The sequence below is a fragment of the Lottia gigantea genome (assembly GCF_000327385.1).
Source record: "Lottia gigantea unplaced genomic scaffold LOTGIsca_54, whole genome shotgun sequence".
Classification (NCBI taxonomy): domain Eukaryota; kingdom Metazoa; phylum Mollusca; class Gastropoda; family Lottiidae; genus Lottia; species Lottia gigantea.
This window is the reverse complement of record NW_008709848.1, coordinates 1,154,724-1,171,388: the sequence shown is the minus strand read 5'-3', so window position 1 is coordinate 1,171,388 and position 16,665 is coordinate 1,154,724. Positions and strand designations below refer to the sequence as shown.

The window sequence follows — 16,665 nt, the reverse complement described above, 5'->3', positions numbered from 1 at the left end:
GCCCCTTTGGGGGGGGGTAAGGCCCCCCCCCCCCCCCCCCCCCCCCCTTTGAAGACTATGAAAGATCTTATTTTGAGAACATTAGACCCACTTAATGCTCAAAATTCATCTCAGGCTATCCGTTAATGAAATATTGTTTTACGTTCTACGTTTCTGCACCTAATAAGGCTAATGAAGACGGATCACTAGTTGTAGGTTAGGAACCTCTTTTTAATATCAAGTTAAAAGACACTTTTGTCCTAAATATCATTTTCACAGATCTAAACTAAACATCAAATTTCTCATTAATATTGTGTTTTATGAAACACGTGACTGGATATTTGCTATGTTTTTATTATTTTTATAGTAGTATTTTACCATGAATCAGGTCAGAAATGAAATGAAATGTATGGATTCTTACGTTCTACTCTTCTGAACCTAATGAAGACGGAAAACGACAAGCAGTGTGTTACGAAGGACATTTGGCCAGGTTAGCAGCATTAGCCTACTATTTTTCAAATTGGACCTGTTTGGGATCTTTAATGTATACAACCTTTAGTCTTATATTTTCCTATCAGAACACTACAGACTTTTTCAATTTCAGCCCCTGCGACCTTCATCGCTGACATGGGAAAATCTCGACCTATGCCTGGATTGAACCCTCGACCTTCAGATTACAGGCCATGGGCATTGTACAGATTATTTTCCAGAAATGTTGGACAAAATCAAAAGTGAATATTGAATTTTGGAAAGTATGTCACGTTCACGTGTGCATATTTAATTTAATAGATATATGATATGTCATTTCATTGCCAATTATCAAAGGTGAACTATCTATCTACTGTAATAATATTCTGAATTTCACGGAGGGTAAGTAGAATAATGAACATTCGCCGATCTATCAACACATTGTTCACAACACGCAAGAAAACAATACAATTTGGTGATACCAATTCTCTAATTCTCATTTCTATTCTTTCATTAAACCAGACAAATATATATATTTAGTTTCACGTTTCCCTGCAAATAAGTTTCAAATTAACTCTTATTTCAAATACGTTTTAGGTCTTGCTGTTTGAACACAAAGTAATATATATACATAGTTCTCGTTTATTTGATTAATTGTATTCTGCACCATACGTTTCACGTCATAATGAAGTTTGATTGTTAAATTTCGGTTAAAAATTGATTTTAATTTCAAAGTGTCGCAGTGTGTTAAACAATCGATTCCTTGACTTAGAAATTTAAATAGCAAATCTTTATTCATGCTCACAAATAAAACTTTGATGTGACAGAAAAAAAAGCTTTAGGAGTCGATATTTCAGGTACTGCATGTTGTGATTTCTTTAATAAAATTTCGAAACTTGAATACCACTAACCAACCCTTGCAATATCCATTTTAACCGAATTCACAAGTGGTATGTTATATTTTGTTAAAGGAATACTACGTCTCTGAATGGACATAAAAATTAAAGTCCTAAAATTGGTCAATAAGAGTATATACTCACCAGTTGGACTTACCAGGTGCCATGACTAAAGAATAGAATCTCTAGATAAGACGATATTATATCCATTAAGCTAATATAAATAGTTATTGAATTATTATTTAGATTTATGGATTTGTTGGATTATAGATTATAGAGAGATTCTGTCATATACTTTTGACATCATGCAAGTCCACTGATGAACAAAGATTACTTTTGGCCAAGTTTATTTTTTGGTCGACCTCTGAGGTGGTATACCTTTAACATTCACATGGATGAGCAGATGATAACAGGTAATCTTGGAGAAAATAGACAGGAAATTATTAAGCTCAATTTGAAAAATATCCAAGGCTATGTTATTGTGTAGGCGGATATCAGTTTATATATTAGTTTACCTTGACTGATCATAATGTGATGGAGTTGTCTTCAAGGAATATATTTATTCATTAACCGACTTTTTATGATCAAGGGTCTGGTGACAGCATTTCTGAATGAATGAATTCCTTATTACTCGTCTGAATCATATGTAATGATATATCTATATCTTCCAGGCAGTCGAAAGCAACCGTTTGCATCGGGATTGTTGCTTGCCTAGTAGCGAATTTGAAACCTATACACGGAATTAGGTACAGTTGACAATAATCAGAAATACTGTCTGTGGCGTGCGTCTTGTAGCTCCCGAAATATTCTGGTCTACATTCATTCTGATGTCTTAACTGATTTTGACCGATCCAAATTGTGCTTGGTGGTATGGTATACAATTGATATGTACTCAATGCAATTCGAGTATGTGTACTAAACCGGTGACAAGCAATTGCTTGCATTTCAGCAACTCAGGTATAATTCAAAATTTGAAACAAAAATGCAAGATTATTTGACAGCAAGTAATATATGTATTGTACACACTGACAACGTTGTCTGTAACATGTGGAGAAACATTTCGGTAACACATCTGGACAATAAAAATGTGGTCCTGTATACACACGGCAAAATTTCGATCTCGTTATGGGCATCCTTGCGATGGCTGCCATTCATGTATACATCTCAGGATTAACCCTAACACGAGAAATATAGCCCATTTCTGAGTAAAAATAATCTCATATCTTTAGCTTCTCGGCAACAAAATTGATATTTTTTCGGCAACATTTGGACAATGTGTTACTTATACTGTGTTCATTTTCACCCACATGGTATCTTTTCTATGCTTCTCAACATATTAACATAAACCACTTTTCACCAACATCACGACATATTGCTCATCATATTACCACAAGCCATGTACTATTATATAGAAGAAAACAAATAAAAATGCGACGTTTGACCTCCACATTATAATCCGACCTTATAACTTCCATTTACTTTCCATTTGGAATATTGTGTGAAATCTTTTGAGTAATTATTTCTTTGCAATGAGTACCTTCAGGACACCTACACATCCCTAACCCAGACAACGTTTTGGCTATGTTCCAATTCATTACGTTTCAATTATTTATTTCATTTCATATCTGGCCGACCAGAGTGAGTGAGTAAATGTCGGTTACAGTATTTCATCCCAAAATAGATCTGTTCTCAGTATGAAAACGTAAATACTACCCGAATATTTTTGTTTCTTGTGTAAACAAAAATCTACTGAAACCTTAAACCTAGTAATAATAATAATATTAATAATAATAATAATAATCCGTCTTGTATCGCACTGGTTCGTTCAGTAAAACTGCTCAGTGGCTCACGTTTTCTAATAAAATATTTTTTAAACAGAGTTTACAAGTAAAGTAGTGGAGGGTATATCATATTTTGAATAGTTGATACAACAATTTTGCATTTAATAAAAGATTTGGAAACTGAAAACTACGTGCTACAATGTATCTGATGTAAAAAAAAAAACTATGTTTCACCATTAATTCTAATTATTTATTAAAATTACATTTTTATTTAACCATTGATCGGAACTACACTGATATATTAAGGGTAATGAAACGACATAAGATTAAACTAAAGAATAATCTATGCAATACTTAAGATACAAACATTACGTAGATTGCAATGACACGATAGATGAGTTTCATTACCGGCCAAGTTTACTCTTTTTTTACCTTCATTATGATCTGCTGTAAGCTCAGTAATGTCCCTTTGTTTAATAATAAACCCTAACAAAGTTACATTATTAATAATGAGTTACATAATAACATCTCGTGTGTACACGTCAATTTTCATTCTATACGACCGCGATTAGATGAGATTTTACCGATATTTCATTAGAAAGTTGTATACAGGTTCATGAAGTAATTTTGTTTTAAGTGTTAAATTAATGACAGCGGTAGTGTAATAGATTACTTTACAAAATTAATTAATTATTAAAGTTATCTACTCCCAAGAACTATTTAATATAACCATGGACTGAATGGCAATGAACTTAAACGAAAACAATATAGGACTTTTAGACAGTCTGAAAAAAATTAGACCAACCTAAAAATATAAGCTAATACAAACGGAACGAAATTGCTAATTTGAATTAGAATGGTTTTTAGACAATTATGGTTTTCTTGGTCACGCTAATGTTAGGAAGTTGCGCAAGTTACCTGAAACATTCGCACATACTACTAGGATATATCGAATATATCGATAACAAATCCATAATCAGATCAAAGACTTTTTTTTCCATATTCATTACTTTTTATACTTCTCAAAATCAACTGAAAGTGAATCGACTAATCGTGATATACACATTTCTGAAACTTTAATAGAAATGGTTTCATACACAGTACTTTGTATTACAAGTAAGGACTCGTGGACCTAACCTTTTTATTTATGATTAAAGTACATAGTTGAGTACAGAGGCCACTCTGACCTTAATAATTGTGTAGATATTAATTAACCAACATGGCAGACTTACATGGGAGTAATTACAGAGCTACCGACTCGAGTCTGGCTCATGTAACTACTAATTTAACTATAGACAATCTAGAACAATTATTTCCAGCAATCTTATCATCTGAAAAGGGTTTTACGCCCTTCCTTTCAATTTTTATGAGGTCTAATGAGGACGACATCACCTCGCAGTGTACCGTTAGCAGTGGAATTGGATAATCACTCCAGAAATGAAATTCGACAAACTTTTGTGGGCATCTCTAAGTTAGCGTTCCCACTATTCCGCCAGTAGTGCAAAGTTCTTTCCTAGCGATAGGTACTAGAAATTGTAGTAAACAAAATGTAACATAAGCACGGCCATTGGATTCCCATTTCATTCCATCCTTCTGCTAGATGAACTAGTTTCTGGACAAGGAAGTAATAATATAGAGAAACGACATTGGTGTTGGCGTGAATAATGTATACAGTAGTAAAGTGAACATCAATCGTAACTAGTTGTTACTAAAACAAATCCAATTCGTTGAAGTGATGCAAGAGATTGGTTGTGTTTCAGACGAAGAAAACACATCACAACCACTCTTAGCTTTATTAGCTATTTCTCTTATATATAGCTAATACAAATTAGCCGATAATTTTGCAATTATAAAGCAATGCAACCGAAGGTCACATGAACACAGTGGGGTTTCTATAAATCATGAAGGTGAAGGGGCCAAGTAATATAGGTTAACAGAATTGTTCGGGGAAAAAAGACAATACTTTCACCGGGTCATCCTCTTTTATCGGAGGGGAGAAGGGGGGTCCCTCCCCATCTATTGCCTGTGCATACTGTTCACGTTCTATGCTAACGTGTAATTTTCTATTTTTCGATTTTGTCGGTTGCACGAGAAAGATTCTATTTTGATAGGCGGAATGGAATAAAATATTGGTTCGTCCTTCTATAAAAGTGAGAACAGTAATAACGTATTCTGCCTTAAAATGATGTCATTCACTTGCTGTGATCCAAATCTACTTTCTACCGATTTTAAACCTGTTTGTTTCAATATTTTTCATCTCACTAAAGTCGGTTAATGAAAATTCAATACCCCCAATTTTTAAGCTTAATGAGTATTTTCATTAATCCTTCACGAATGAGGAACAAGAGTTCAATCTTCTCTAGCATTGGTTTTAATAGACAGGTTTAATTACTGGCCATCTCCTACTCAGATAATACTGGTCGTATTAGGAAGGCATTACTGTACCCGATAATTAACTTGAACTAACGATGTTATTTATCTACATAATAATTATCTCCCTTTATAAAACATTTCCCGGTGTGACTTGATCGAGACTTATTGACATGCAAAAGGTTTGAAAGGGAGTGCTACATCCTACTTCTTGCACATTATTGGAACCATGCGGACACTTAACAGTGTGCAATGAGAGCAACTTTCAAATCAAATCGATAAATATCGTAGAGCGATTTCAAAGCTGAAATAAGAAATAAAGGTCGCATTTAGCATGGAGAAATTGTGAATCATTGATCATATCGTATTCGTGTATCATATGAAGGTCGCTGACAAACAAAGACGAAACTACAAGCTGATGTACCACATGAAATCTTTTGGATGAAATTAACATTTGGCTTGTGGCATGAACTGATGGGAATTAGATCTCTGCCATAATAGAGATTTTGTTCATTGGACTACTTTTCGTTAATTTTTAACTGCTAGCTGGTATCACTTTAATCAGCGGCGATAACTTAACAAACCCCCTTTTCTATTTCTAAACAAAAGTGCACTGAGACCAGAAATATGATGTTAAATGAAAATCTGATATGTCGCTCATCAAGTATGAAATATAACTTGGTTTATAATTAATGGTAGGTGGTCTATAATTACCTTTGTTATTACCAAAGTTCTACTGTTACTGGACGCAATGTTCTCATGCAGTTCCGCACTTTTACTTGGAGTTTCACTGTGTAAGGTTTCTTATCACAAGAATCTTCAAAGTTGAAACATCTCGTAGGAGTCAAAGTCTTTTTGCCATTTGCCGAGTTTCCATGCTGGGATTTGACTTTTAAAGAGCAATTTTGCCAGTGAATTACATAATACAAGAATATGTAATTAAATAACAATCTGTGATAAAATAAATTGTTTTGTTTTAATATGACGGTAGAATTCGATTTCTGTCTTAGATTTGTACCCTCTCATGGACGTGCATTTTTTTTAACAATATTCAAATTACTAATAATGCATTACATATATATAGGCAATGGTTTCAGAAACAAGCCGAAGCTTATATTAATCCGTTACCATTTAATACAGTTTTCAAATTTATAGTTACAAGTTATACACTATCTGATTAAAATTTATACATTAATGTTGTGCATTTATATTTTTGGTAATACTCTTAAAACTCTCTCTCTCTCTCTTTCCACGTATACAGATATACGGACGTGAGTGTGACAGTTTTGTCAAGAATGAGAAATAGAATATGTGCTCCATGGCCGTTTCTTGCATGGGTGTTTGGTTGGTATATGACAAGTTAACGTTCTTTTCCCACGGATTCTGATATCGCCAACTGTTTCTTGCAAGATTTTGTCCGACTTAATTAATGTTTTGTGTCGTGGATACGTCATTATTAATGGTGTATCAACTACCCTCAAGAGCTTTGCAGCAAATAATCCCCATGTTTACGACTGTGATAAGTCTTTATTGTACTAAGTATTCTTACTACCATTAGCTTTTAGACTTCTAATCCCAAATCTAATTGTCAACTTCCGTGTCAAGATATAATATATATCTCAAATAGACCTTTCTCATCAATAAGCCAGATTCCAATCCGGATTGTGCTCACTTCATATTAGCTTTATGTTTCTGTTAAGACTTTACTAATTGACTTTTATTACAATCCGCTTGTTTATTTCCCGGACTGTAATTGGGTGAGGTTGAAAAAACGATCCTTATGAAAATGGGTTTTCATGAATAAATGGCCCTTTTCTTATTTAAAAAAAAGTTTTTACTTGCATTAAGGTAAGTCGGTCTTGACCTGTAAGAGGTTAGGAATACGCGGCAATCCAGGCTTTATTTTAGATTTTGGAAGATATCATTAAAACACTATGGTTAAGGTATTGTATTGGTATATTTTAAAAACTTAACCAGGTGTTCCCAAGTATAAAAATTCTTTTTCAGATTCAGAAGGTAATTTCAAAGTTCATTAATTTATCACATTACGGTCGAGTTTATGTCCGTGGTCAAGGGAAATGCGATACCGTACATATAATTAAATATAATTTTACGATTTCTCCACCGTAAAAACAACACTCAGCATACCTTTATTTATGAAGAAAAATACATAAAAAATAATATATATTCTAAATGAAATAAATGGAGTTTTGCGTCCTACTTTTATGCACAGTGAAGCATCTCGATCATTAATATTGTTATATATCAGAGCGTCGTAACAATGTTAAGTATTTATAGAATTTATTCAATTTAAGTCTTCTAGTGAAGCATCGATATCATTAATATTGCTCTAATAGTTATATCGATGGAGCGTCGTTCGTTTCATCCACATTCCTTCAAAGAATCGATAAACAAGAAAACAATTGAATTTCATAACATGAAAGAGAAGTTAAATGTGAATTTATTTGGTAAATTGAATTTTAGACATCAAAAACCCTCTAATAGTTATATAAAAGCGATTCTTGTCGAATTGAAATTACAAAATAATGGATATAAAGTAAGCATTCTTTACATTCTTCGTCAAATTGTCTTCTATTATAAATGAGATTCGATATGATAGTTTTGTCAAAGGTAGACAGCGATATTTTCCTGGGCTGTCTTGATTTTAAGAGTTTTCCGATTGTCGATATGGAGACGTTAAGGGTGGTATCTGAAATCACGACCTTAAAACTACGGTCTGTCGAAGGCCTGTCGTAACGTTTAAAAACATTCGCTCATGATCCAGGTCCTCTATAAGAATCACCTAAAATACTTATACATGTTTCCCCTTACGAGGAATCGAAACCATGAAAGCGGAATAATTACACCGCCTTTGTGGCCTACATTTCTCTCTTCAAGATGATATGGTTTTTTCTTTAACAACCGCTCAAAATGATACACTAGAGTTAATGAAGCGAGTAAATAATGATCCCACACAATAATTCATTTGTGTTCTTTCTCCTTGAATAAACATCAGAAATTGGTGAATTAACTTGAGATTGTCCACTGTCTCCAGACGCTACTGATCTCGTGGCTTAATTGTAGTATTATGTATACATTAATGTTAGCCATATAAAGGACATTTCAAATCGGGTCTAGAATCTGAAAATCTTCAGCCTTTCTCTTTGTTATTCTATTTTTAGTGCTGTAAGGATCATATTTCCAACAGTTGTAGTTTCCTTTAGGAATCTTCAAGCAAGCGCTATTATGAGCATACATATCTTTTCGGCTTTTGGTCGATGACCCGTTAGCCATGAAGCCTGAAAAGTGTTTTATCTAAAGGTGAACTATTAATGAGGACTATTGATTTTGAGCATGTCTTTGAAGATGAAGGGTTTGGCCATCGAACGGCCATCAACGCCAGAAGCCTTGACCAAAATCTTGAGTGATATTGGTGATAGATGGAATTAATTAGCTCTCTCGCCAACCCACATACTAAAAGAAAACAAACACAAAAGACCGAAATCTATACTAATTCAACAGGCAAGACAATCTTTCTATCAATAACGGAAAGCAGTATGACAGTATTAGCTCTTAGTAGTTTCATGGCAAAGGTTGGTTAACCAATAACAGTGCGATATGAGCCGTTTTAAATGAATAGTAATGTCCTGCCTGTCTTGTGACACCTTAAATTGTAGCTTAAACAATTGGTAAAAGATCAGATACGTCCGCTTCCAACAGACTGCTGCAGATATTGCTAACTACGAGCTCAAACGTATTGTTTTAAGATTTATGTGACAGCTGAAGAATGATCTCGGCGACAGTCTTATTTCATCACTGTACTCAATGTTTAACTTGCAATAAACATTGCTTACGTTCATTCTGAACCTATTGTACCTTATAATCCCCTATTCTAATAATCCAAGTTCATAGCAAGGCTAATTATTGTCATTTATTAGACAAGATGTCTATTAGGAGTAATAATATCCAGGATACACGATATGAGTCAGGCTTATAGAGTCAAATTACGATAAAAGCCTTAATTGAAATGGTAATTATAATTTAGTAATAGCAGTTTGTCATACGGAAGATACAAGATTTGAAATCTGAGGCCTTGACATCCTCTGTCTTTTTCAAGCTTCCAAAAATAACCGGAAGTTAACTCAACAATACATATTTCGCTCACGATGATACTGAGTGAGAGTGATTCCAGGTCGACCTGCTACTGGCAGAATAAGAGAACATTCCGGTTTTGAACGACTGTCAGCAAATGGTGGTATTTTGGGAAATTAGATTTAGTTCCCGTAAATGATAGTTGCTGTATGTTGCTTATGTGCTAGTCTCTGCCACATTATAATCCAACTAGAACAAAAAAAAGATGAGCAGAAAATCCTCAGAGCTTTTTCAGTTCATTTGCTCAAGTGATGTTGTTGTTCAGTGTAAAACCAGACCTGTAACAAAAGGCGAGGAATTCTAATTCTTCGTTCATGTCATTAGCTGTGCAGACTTAAACACAAAAACATTCAATTCAATCCACTATACAAGTATACTTATATATCTTCAACAACAAAACTTAAAACCTCTTCTTTATGTGCCGGCAAGTAATTTTCTAAAAGGTAAGACATCATTTCATTTGCCTAATAACTAGAGATCTGCACCACTTGTTATTTTACTGACCTGTAATTTCCTCAAAAATAGAACGAAAAAAGTAGGTCTCATTTCAAAAAGCAAAACCTCTTTTAGTATTAATGTTGTTAGGGGGAAGTCGACACAGAGCTGTCTTTCTAGAACACTGATACACGCGTCAGATTTGTCCATACCTTGAGGAGGATGTTGTCTTGATAAGTTATAAAACATTTGATTCAGTAGTGGTGCACTAGTGTTCTAGACTACGTTTAATTTTAATAGCTTAGTAAGTCACAAAACAGTAGAGATAAAAGCTTGAACTTCAGCTAATCCATCTCGGAAGTTCCAATAGTCAATATGACTGATATGTTTCTGATATGATACCACGATATAATCTATGATTATTTGATTCTTTCACCCAGATTTTTAATTAAGTGTTTTTTTTCTGTGATGGATCAAATAATATTTTAGATTAATATTATATTTATCTTTCATCGTTTCTGTTAGAACGGAACATCAGAAGAGTTTTTACAGAGGTTATTAATTGATCATTCGACCTCGAAATCTATGGAAAAGTAATCATGGACTGGAGGGTTTCCGTGGTAATCTAACTACTTTTCAATCTAGATTAACAGCATTGTTTTCACTGGCTGAAAGTGGTATGAATATCGGCTTGCGCTTGAATCTGAGTAAGTAAATTGTTAACATGGGGTCTTACATCCGAACATGTCTTCAAAGTTCTATCGCGTTTGATGCAAACGCGGGATTAATCTAGCTATGGTTTGTATCAATAGATTTACACACAATGACAGCAATGATTGTAACAAATCAAGGTGTTCGAAGACGAAAAACCATGTCTCTAGGGTTACACCTACGACTGTTCGTATCTGGTGTATAGATTTATAGATCGTAAGTAATGTTTCTTCTATATTGGGGTAACTAATATTGAATAAGATGAAAATATGAATTGAAACCCTTGCTTCATAGATTGGCTTTGTGAGTAGTTTTTGGAAACAAAATCGTAAGCCTAGGATAATGGTCAGGCAAGCTGTGAGGGCGAAGTATAGATATAAAAATAGGTCACCACTGTTTGAAGTCGCATCACAGATCTTACCTACCTAACTGATAATTATCCTGCTCTAAGCAAGATCAGTAAAGTAACATTTTGAAATGAAGCATTTTTTCAAAATATCAACGGCTTTGTTAAGGTTGTTTTTCAGTGACAAATCTCTTTCTCTGAATTGGCAAATTAAGTAAGAGTGTTGCTTATATAATGAAGTAAAATTTGCCTATACAGTAGGGTAAAAGAAGGAGTGTAAGAACTATTTTAATTTCAAACCTTGTGAACGATTTGTTTGTTAAAATGCTCAAGGATATTTTGGCTGGTTTCACTTAACTAAAAAGTAAAAGGTAAAAAGGTTGATGTCAAAAACACCATGTAGGAAAACAGAATTCCTTTCAACAATACTGCCCTCTAGCGTCGGTTAATAAATTGATTCTATAGAAAAGGATTGATGAAACTAGGTTCTTTCAAGATGAATGAATGAATAAAATAGAATGTGACGTTTAGAAGGTTAATTAAGTGAGAGTATTATTACTAGGAGAATTGCAATATTGTAAGGATCTTGTTTGGATAATCTAATGAAGAACGACCTTTTCATTACGTTCTTAAATTGATAACGATTTTCTTTTGAAACTGGTTCAATGTTCCATTCCAACTGACTTGTGTGTTGGTATCGTTATTCAAGGAACCTTATGTCGATTTTCACGCAGGTTCTTAATTAAGTGTTTGTGGAAGTTCTAATGACGAACGCAGAAAATAAAATTCATTTGTTAGGCCTCGTTCGCAAAGTTTGTAAGGGTTTTAATTCAATCTGAAATCATTGCAAACTTTCTAATAATTTATCTAATAATCATTAACACTACGCGTCTACGATGCCGGGTTTGACAATTCTTACAACCTACCGAAGATTTATCAAACAAATTTTCAGTCTAGTGATTTAGGAATATTGCAATTGTTATCTTAATCGAATTTTAAATTTAAATACCATCAATCAGTTTCTAATAAAAGACAAACACCGTTGAATTTCTTGATTCAATTCTGAATGGAGAGACTAATCAAGTGACGACGGCCTTGACACAAGTTGACAGATATCTAAATATTGTGATAAAAACAGAATAATCTTCTTTATTCCGTGACTCGATTAACTAGCATCGTTTTGTTATATTTCCTAGGTCAGTTATGGCTGTTCTCTCTTTGGTTGTAATAAATGTTCTAAGTGGATTATTTCGTGTATGAGAGTGAGATACAGACACTGTCCTAGTGTAGCCACAGAATTAACCTGACAACGACCAATATGTTCTCAGACCATTAAACTTATTATGTAAATGACTGACGAATGTAGTCCATGCTATTTTGAGAAATTTTCTTTCTACCTCACTTTTTGTGTTCTTAAGCCTATTTTTGACTAATTTTTGGTCTAGATTTGGAATTTGATGTTTGAAATTGCATCTTCTTTCTGATTTTGTGAGATGATGAGAGATTTCCATGTCGAAGAATAATTCTAAAAAATAGTTGTTTTGTGTAGAGCAACAATCGTTCGTGATTTAACATTGAAACACATGTCAAATGAATTACCGGTCTTAGTCCATAATATGTGAACCAATGGTCTTAAAAGGAGAGCCTGATGATAATCGTAAACAAACAAAGAACATTGTGCTAACAAAAAATAGTACCGTAAAATACTAACTGTAAATAATTATCGCATTTTTTGTTTTTGTACTTGTATTTTACTTTATCCTAGGAACGTGCACGAATACAACAAAATGTACGACACCTTTGTGACAAACACGAGTTACTCTGTATATTAGTTTAAAATTAATCCAGATTAACTGACCGATGGGAAAACGTGATTTGAATATATTAATCGATGAAATTACCAATAGGTAATGATATTTTAGAATAGTGGGCATTTGATAATCCGGATTTTATGGCATTTAGGAGCTAATTAAACGTACCCATTTACAGCTGGGTGGACTAGAATTAGTGCTTATGACTTATTCAAGATCACCGGACTTTCACACACCGACTGTAATTAGAACCCACGACCACCATTTGTAAAGAACCAAGGCTCTGACTGTATCTATCGCAGAACTACCACGGGCCTCTTGAAATTGTGTGATTCTGATTTAACAACTCAACAAATAGCCAAATTTAATTACTCATTTTAAATTAACTTTCTTCACTGAAAGAAGTCGAGAAATTATTGACTTTGAGTAATAAACTTCTAGTTTAATGTTTTAAGTAATTTTTTATCTTATATTCGTTCAGTCGTTCAACATTTTTCCACGGCGGTTTATTGACCAAAAAGAGGCCTGTGGTAGTCATGATTACAGCAGTGGAACAATACAGTATGAAATTCTTGGTTAAAAACTGTGTAATTGTTTTCGTTTCCTACAGGTGCAGTTGTTACCTTTTAAAAACGATCTTTACAGTAATCAGTTACACAATACTCTATCGGTTGGATGGTTGAAATCTTGTTTTCAAATTGATCGTGTCCACTTTAATTCAAATCTTGAAAAGCTGTGCAACTCTAAAGCATTTTACACGTCCATGTTTTTGTGAAGATCATCCCGAAACCCCGAGGAAAGTAAACGTTACTTACCGTTCAATACAGACTGAAACCAGCGACATCACAGATGCGTACAGCGACACAACTAGTGTAAATCTGTTAAACCGACACAGCCCTTCCCCTAATAGCCATCCACGATTCAATATAAACTGTACCAGTTCCGGTATTCCAAAAGTCATAATCAAAAAATCAGCAATGGCTAAATTCATAATAAATATATTCGTGACGGATTTTCTCATTTTCCTATCAATCAAAATCACAAAAATAACTAAGCCATTCCCGATAACACCGACAATTACGATCGACCCGAAGAGTAAAGACAGTCCAATTATGCTTCCTACATCCGCATGAGGAGCTTCCATAGGCATCCGTTCTAACGTTCTTTCTAAGGTGGAGTTACTGGCGTTCAACATGTCTGATCGGAGAGAACTCGAGTTCGATATGTCGTTCCGTAGATAACTCGAGTACACCAATGATTCTGGGGTGACGTTCGTCATTTTCGTCTCATTACCTGTAATACAACAAAGTAATTTAATCAAAAATAAAACTAATGGGGAAATCACTCATTTCATTTGGAAGGGTATTTTTTACTAATAAAAGTCAATTTCTTGAAAATTAACAGATTCGTACGTCAGTAATGGCGACGGAACAAATATCAACAGCAAAACGTATGTTACCAATGTTACTCTGATGATCTGAGAGAGATCTGCTCTTAGAATATGGTTCAACAATATCGACTATTCAGATCAGAATAAGTTTTCGTACAGCAGTCGCATGTAGACTCGTTTGCAATCAAAAGGTATAATATATTTCATTGAAATCGCTATATACATTTTGAATACTTTTGTGGCAGATTTGATTGAGGACTAGAATAATAAAAACACAAGGAACCATGCTGTGTCTTATAAACCGTTCTAATATTATAAATAAATATTGCCGACACTCTGATATAAGACATACAGGTTATTATTGCCATGTTAAAGGTATACTACCCCTTAGGATGACCAAAAAAGAAAAGTTTTAAACTTGGCCACAATGAGTCTTGTTCATCAGTGGACTTAACTTGATATGACTATACAGCAGAATATTTCAATGACCCTTTAGTTTTATCCTATTATATAGAGATTATATTCTGTGTTCGTGGGATGTAACTATATTAGAACAGGATAAATATCTTGTTTAAACTCTGTTTTTAGAACAGATGTCCTGTTATCTTGTAGTTAAAAAAGCCGTATGCTAGATAGAAGCAATATGATATTATTTTAAGCCGATAGTTGTTTAGGAAGGTGAATTTACCTGTTAGCAAACAGGAAACTCGGTTACTAAACAATAGAATACTAGTATTGCATCGAACTCTCGTTCAAAATCTTATAATTCTGAAAAGCTGAGCCAAATTTGTGTGCAACATGTAGGTAAAGCAACTGTGTCTTGTTGTTATTCCATTTCTGTCAATAAGAAAATACAGGTTCCTTTATATCTTTTTGCCCATGTTTCTCTAGGTAAGTCTCATTATTTCGATGGGTGTATGTCTGTCTTGTCTTGTCTTGGTACTACTAATATTACAGCCAATAAATATACAAGTCATTGTCTCATTGGTGGCTTATTGAACGTCTCCAATATAATTACAATGGGATTACAATTTCGTTTCATAATGCTTTTGTCTCCATTTTAATCTAACAGGTTTCTACCTCAGTCTCGCACAAAGTAATTAAAGAATGCCACATAGGACCTGTTTGATGATAGCAATGACGAATTCTGGATAGTGAAAACCAAAGAGGCTTTCATATTGCTCTTCTTTTCATTATTAAGAAACACGTCTGGTATTTCAAAACATACATGACCATTATTTCATTAATTGTCTACCTCCTTGTATGATTTCGAAATATTATCTTTTAAATTAAGAGAGAGTGCACGCAGTTATTTTGTCACGTAAAATTATAATACACTGACAAGACAGACAAAAACTGTCAGTTTCAGATTGAGTAGGATAAACTATTGGAGCTTAATACCTACAATTTAACATATAATTTTTATCACAAGGTCACCAAATTTTCAGTTGAAAATGAATAGTACAGTAGGGAGGGTTCGCCATATACGGGGGTTGATATGGGTTGTGAATATATGTAAATCAGAAGTACTAGAAATGTACGACAATAATAAATGCCTTCAAAAATGCCCCAAACGAGGAATTTCTATTTTTATATATGTCGTTTCTATATATGGCAGCGTCTCAAGAAATGGCGAGTCTTCTTTTTAACTTTCAAACGCGGATAATTCTTGACATATGTGGATTTGAAGACTTAAATTTCGACAGTGAGCTGCGAACACTATTATAATTGATTAGCTTTGCTAAAACAATGAGGTTTCTGAGACTAAGGTACTATTAGTCACATAAATGGCGAATTTGTCCGTTTAAAGAGAATGAGAAAGAAATTTTAAAGAAAATAGTTATCCATTTTTTTGGTATATTATAACCCGCTCTTTAGATACACAACTCCGATTTACATGAACCAACTTCATCGTTGATGGGTGTTTATGCTTCATATACTGGCTTCATAGAGCATATTGGTATTTGTAGTCCATAAATCCATAAAAGTGTGTATACATCCATTAAAGACCTTTGTTCAATTATGATCAGAGTGTTCCCGAGGCATCATAACAAGTTTCTGTTGAAAATAGTATTTAATAGTATATTCTACTAGTATTTGGTATAATTGTGATTTATGCAGCGATAATTATAATTAATTACTCGACCCTTCACCCACAGGAATAATAATTTTCAATAGAAATATTCGCAGTTTAATTGTGAAGGTTTCACTTTATCCCATTATACTAGCTATATGACTCTCAATATATTGGATATAGTTCAAAATCTACTTCGGAGTACTGGTAAAATCGGTTTAGGACGTGGACATCTTGCAAAGATACTTAAAA

The 16,665-nt window shown here is 33.8% G+C and overlaps 1 protein-coding gene across 1 annotated transcript in view; it reads right to left on the bottom strand.

Moving 5' to 3' along the window:
• Positions 1 to 14,027, bottom strand: part of LOTGIDRAFT_62390 (hypothetical protein) — a gene marked incomplete at both ends in the record, with an annotated part of 23,646 nt that extends 9,619 nt beyond the window's left edge. The window contains one exon of the mRNA XM_009062861.1: positions 13,765 to 14,027. Coding sequence (XP_009061109.1) covers positions 13,765 to 14,027 — 263 coding nt within the window. The remainder of the gene's footprint in view (positions 1 to 13,764) is intronic.
• Positions 14,028 to 16,665: the final 2,638 nt, after the last annotated feature.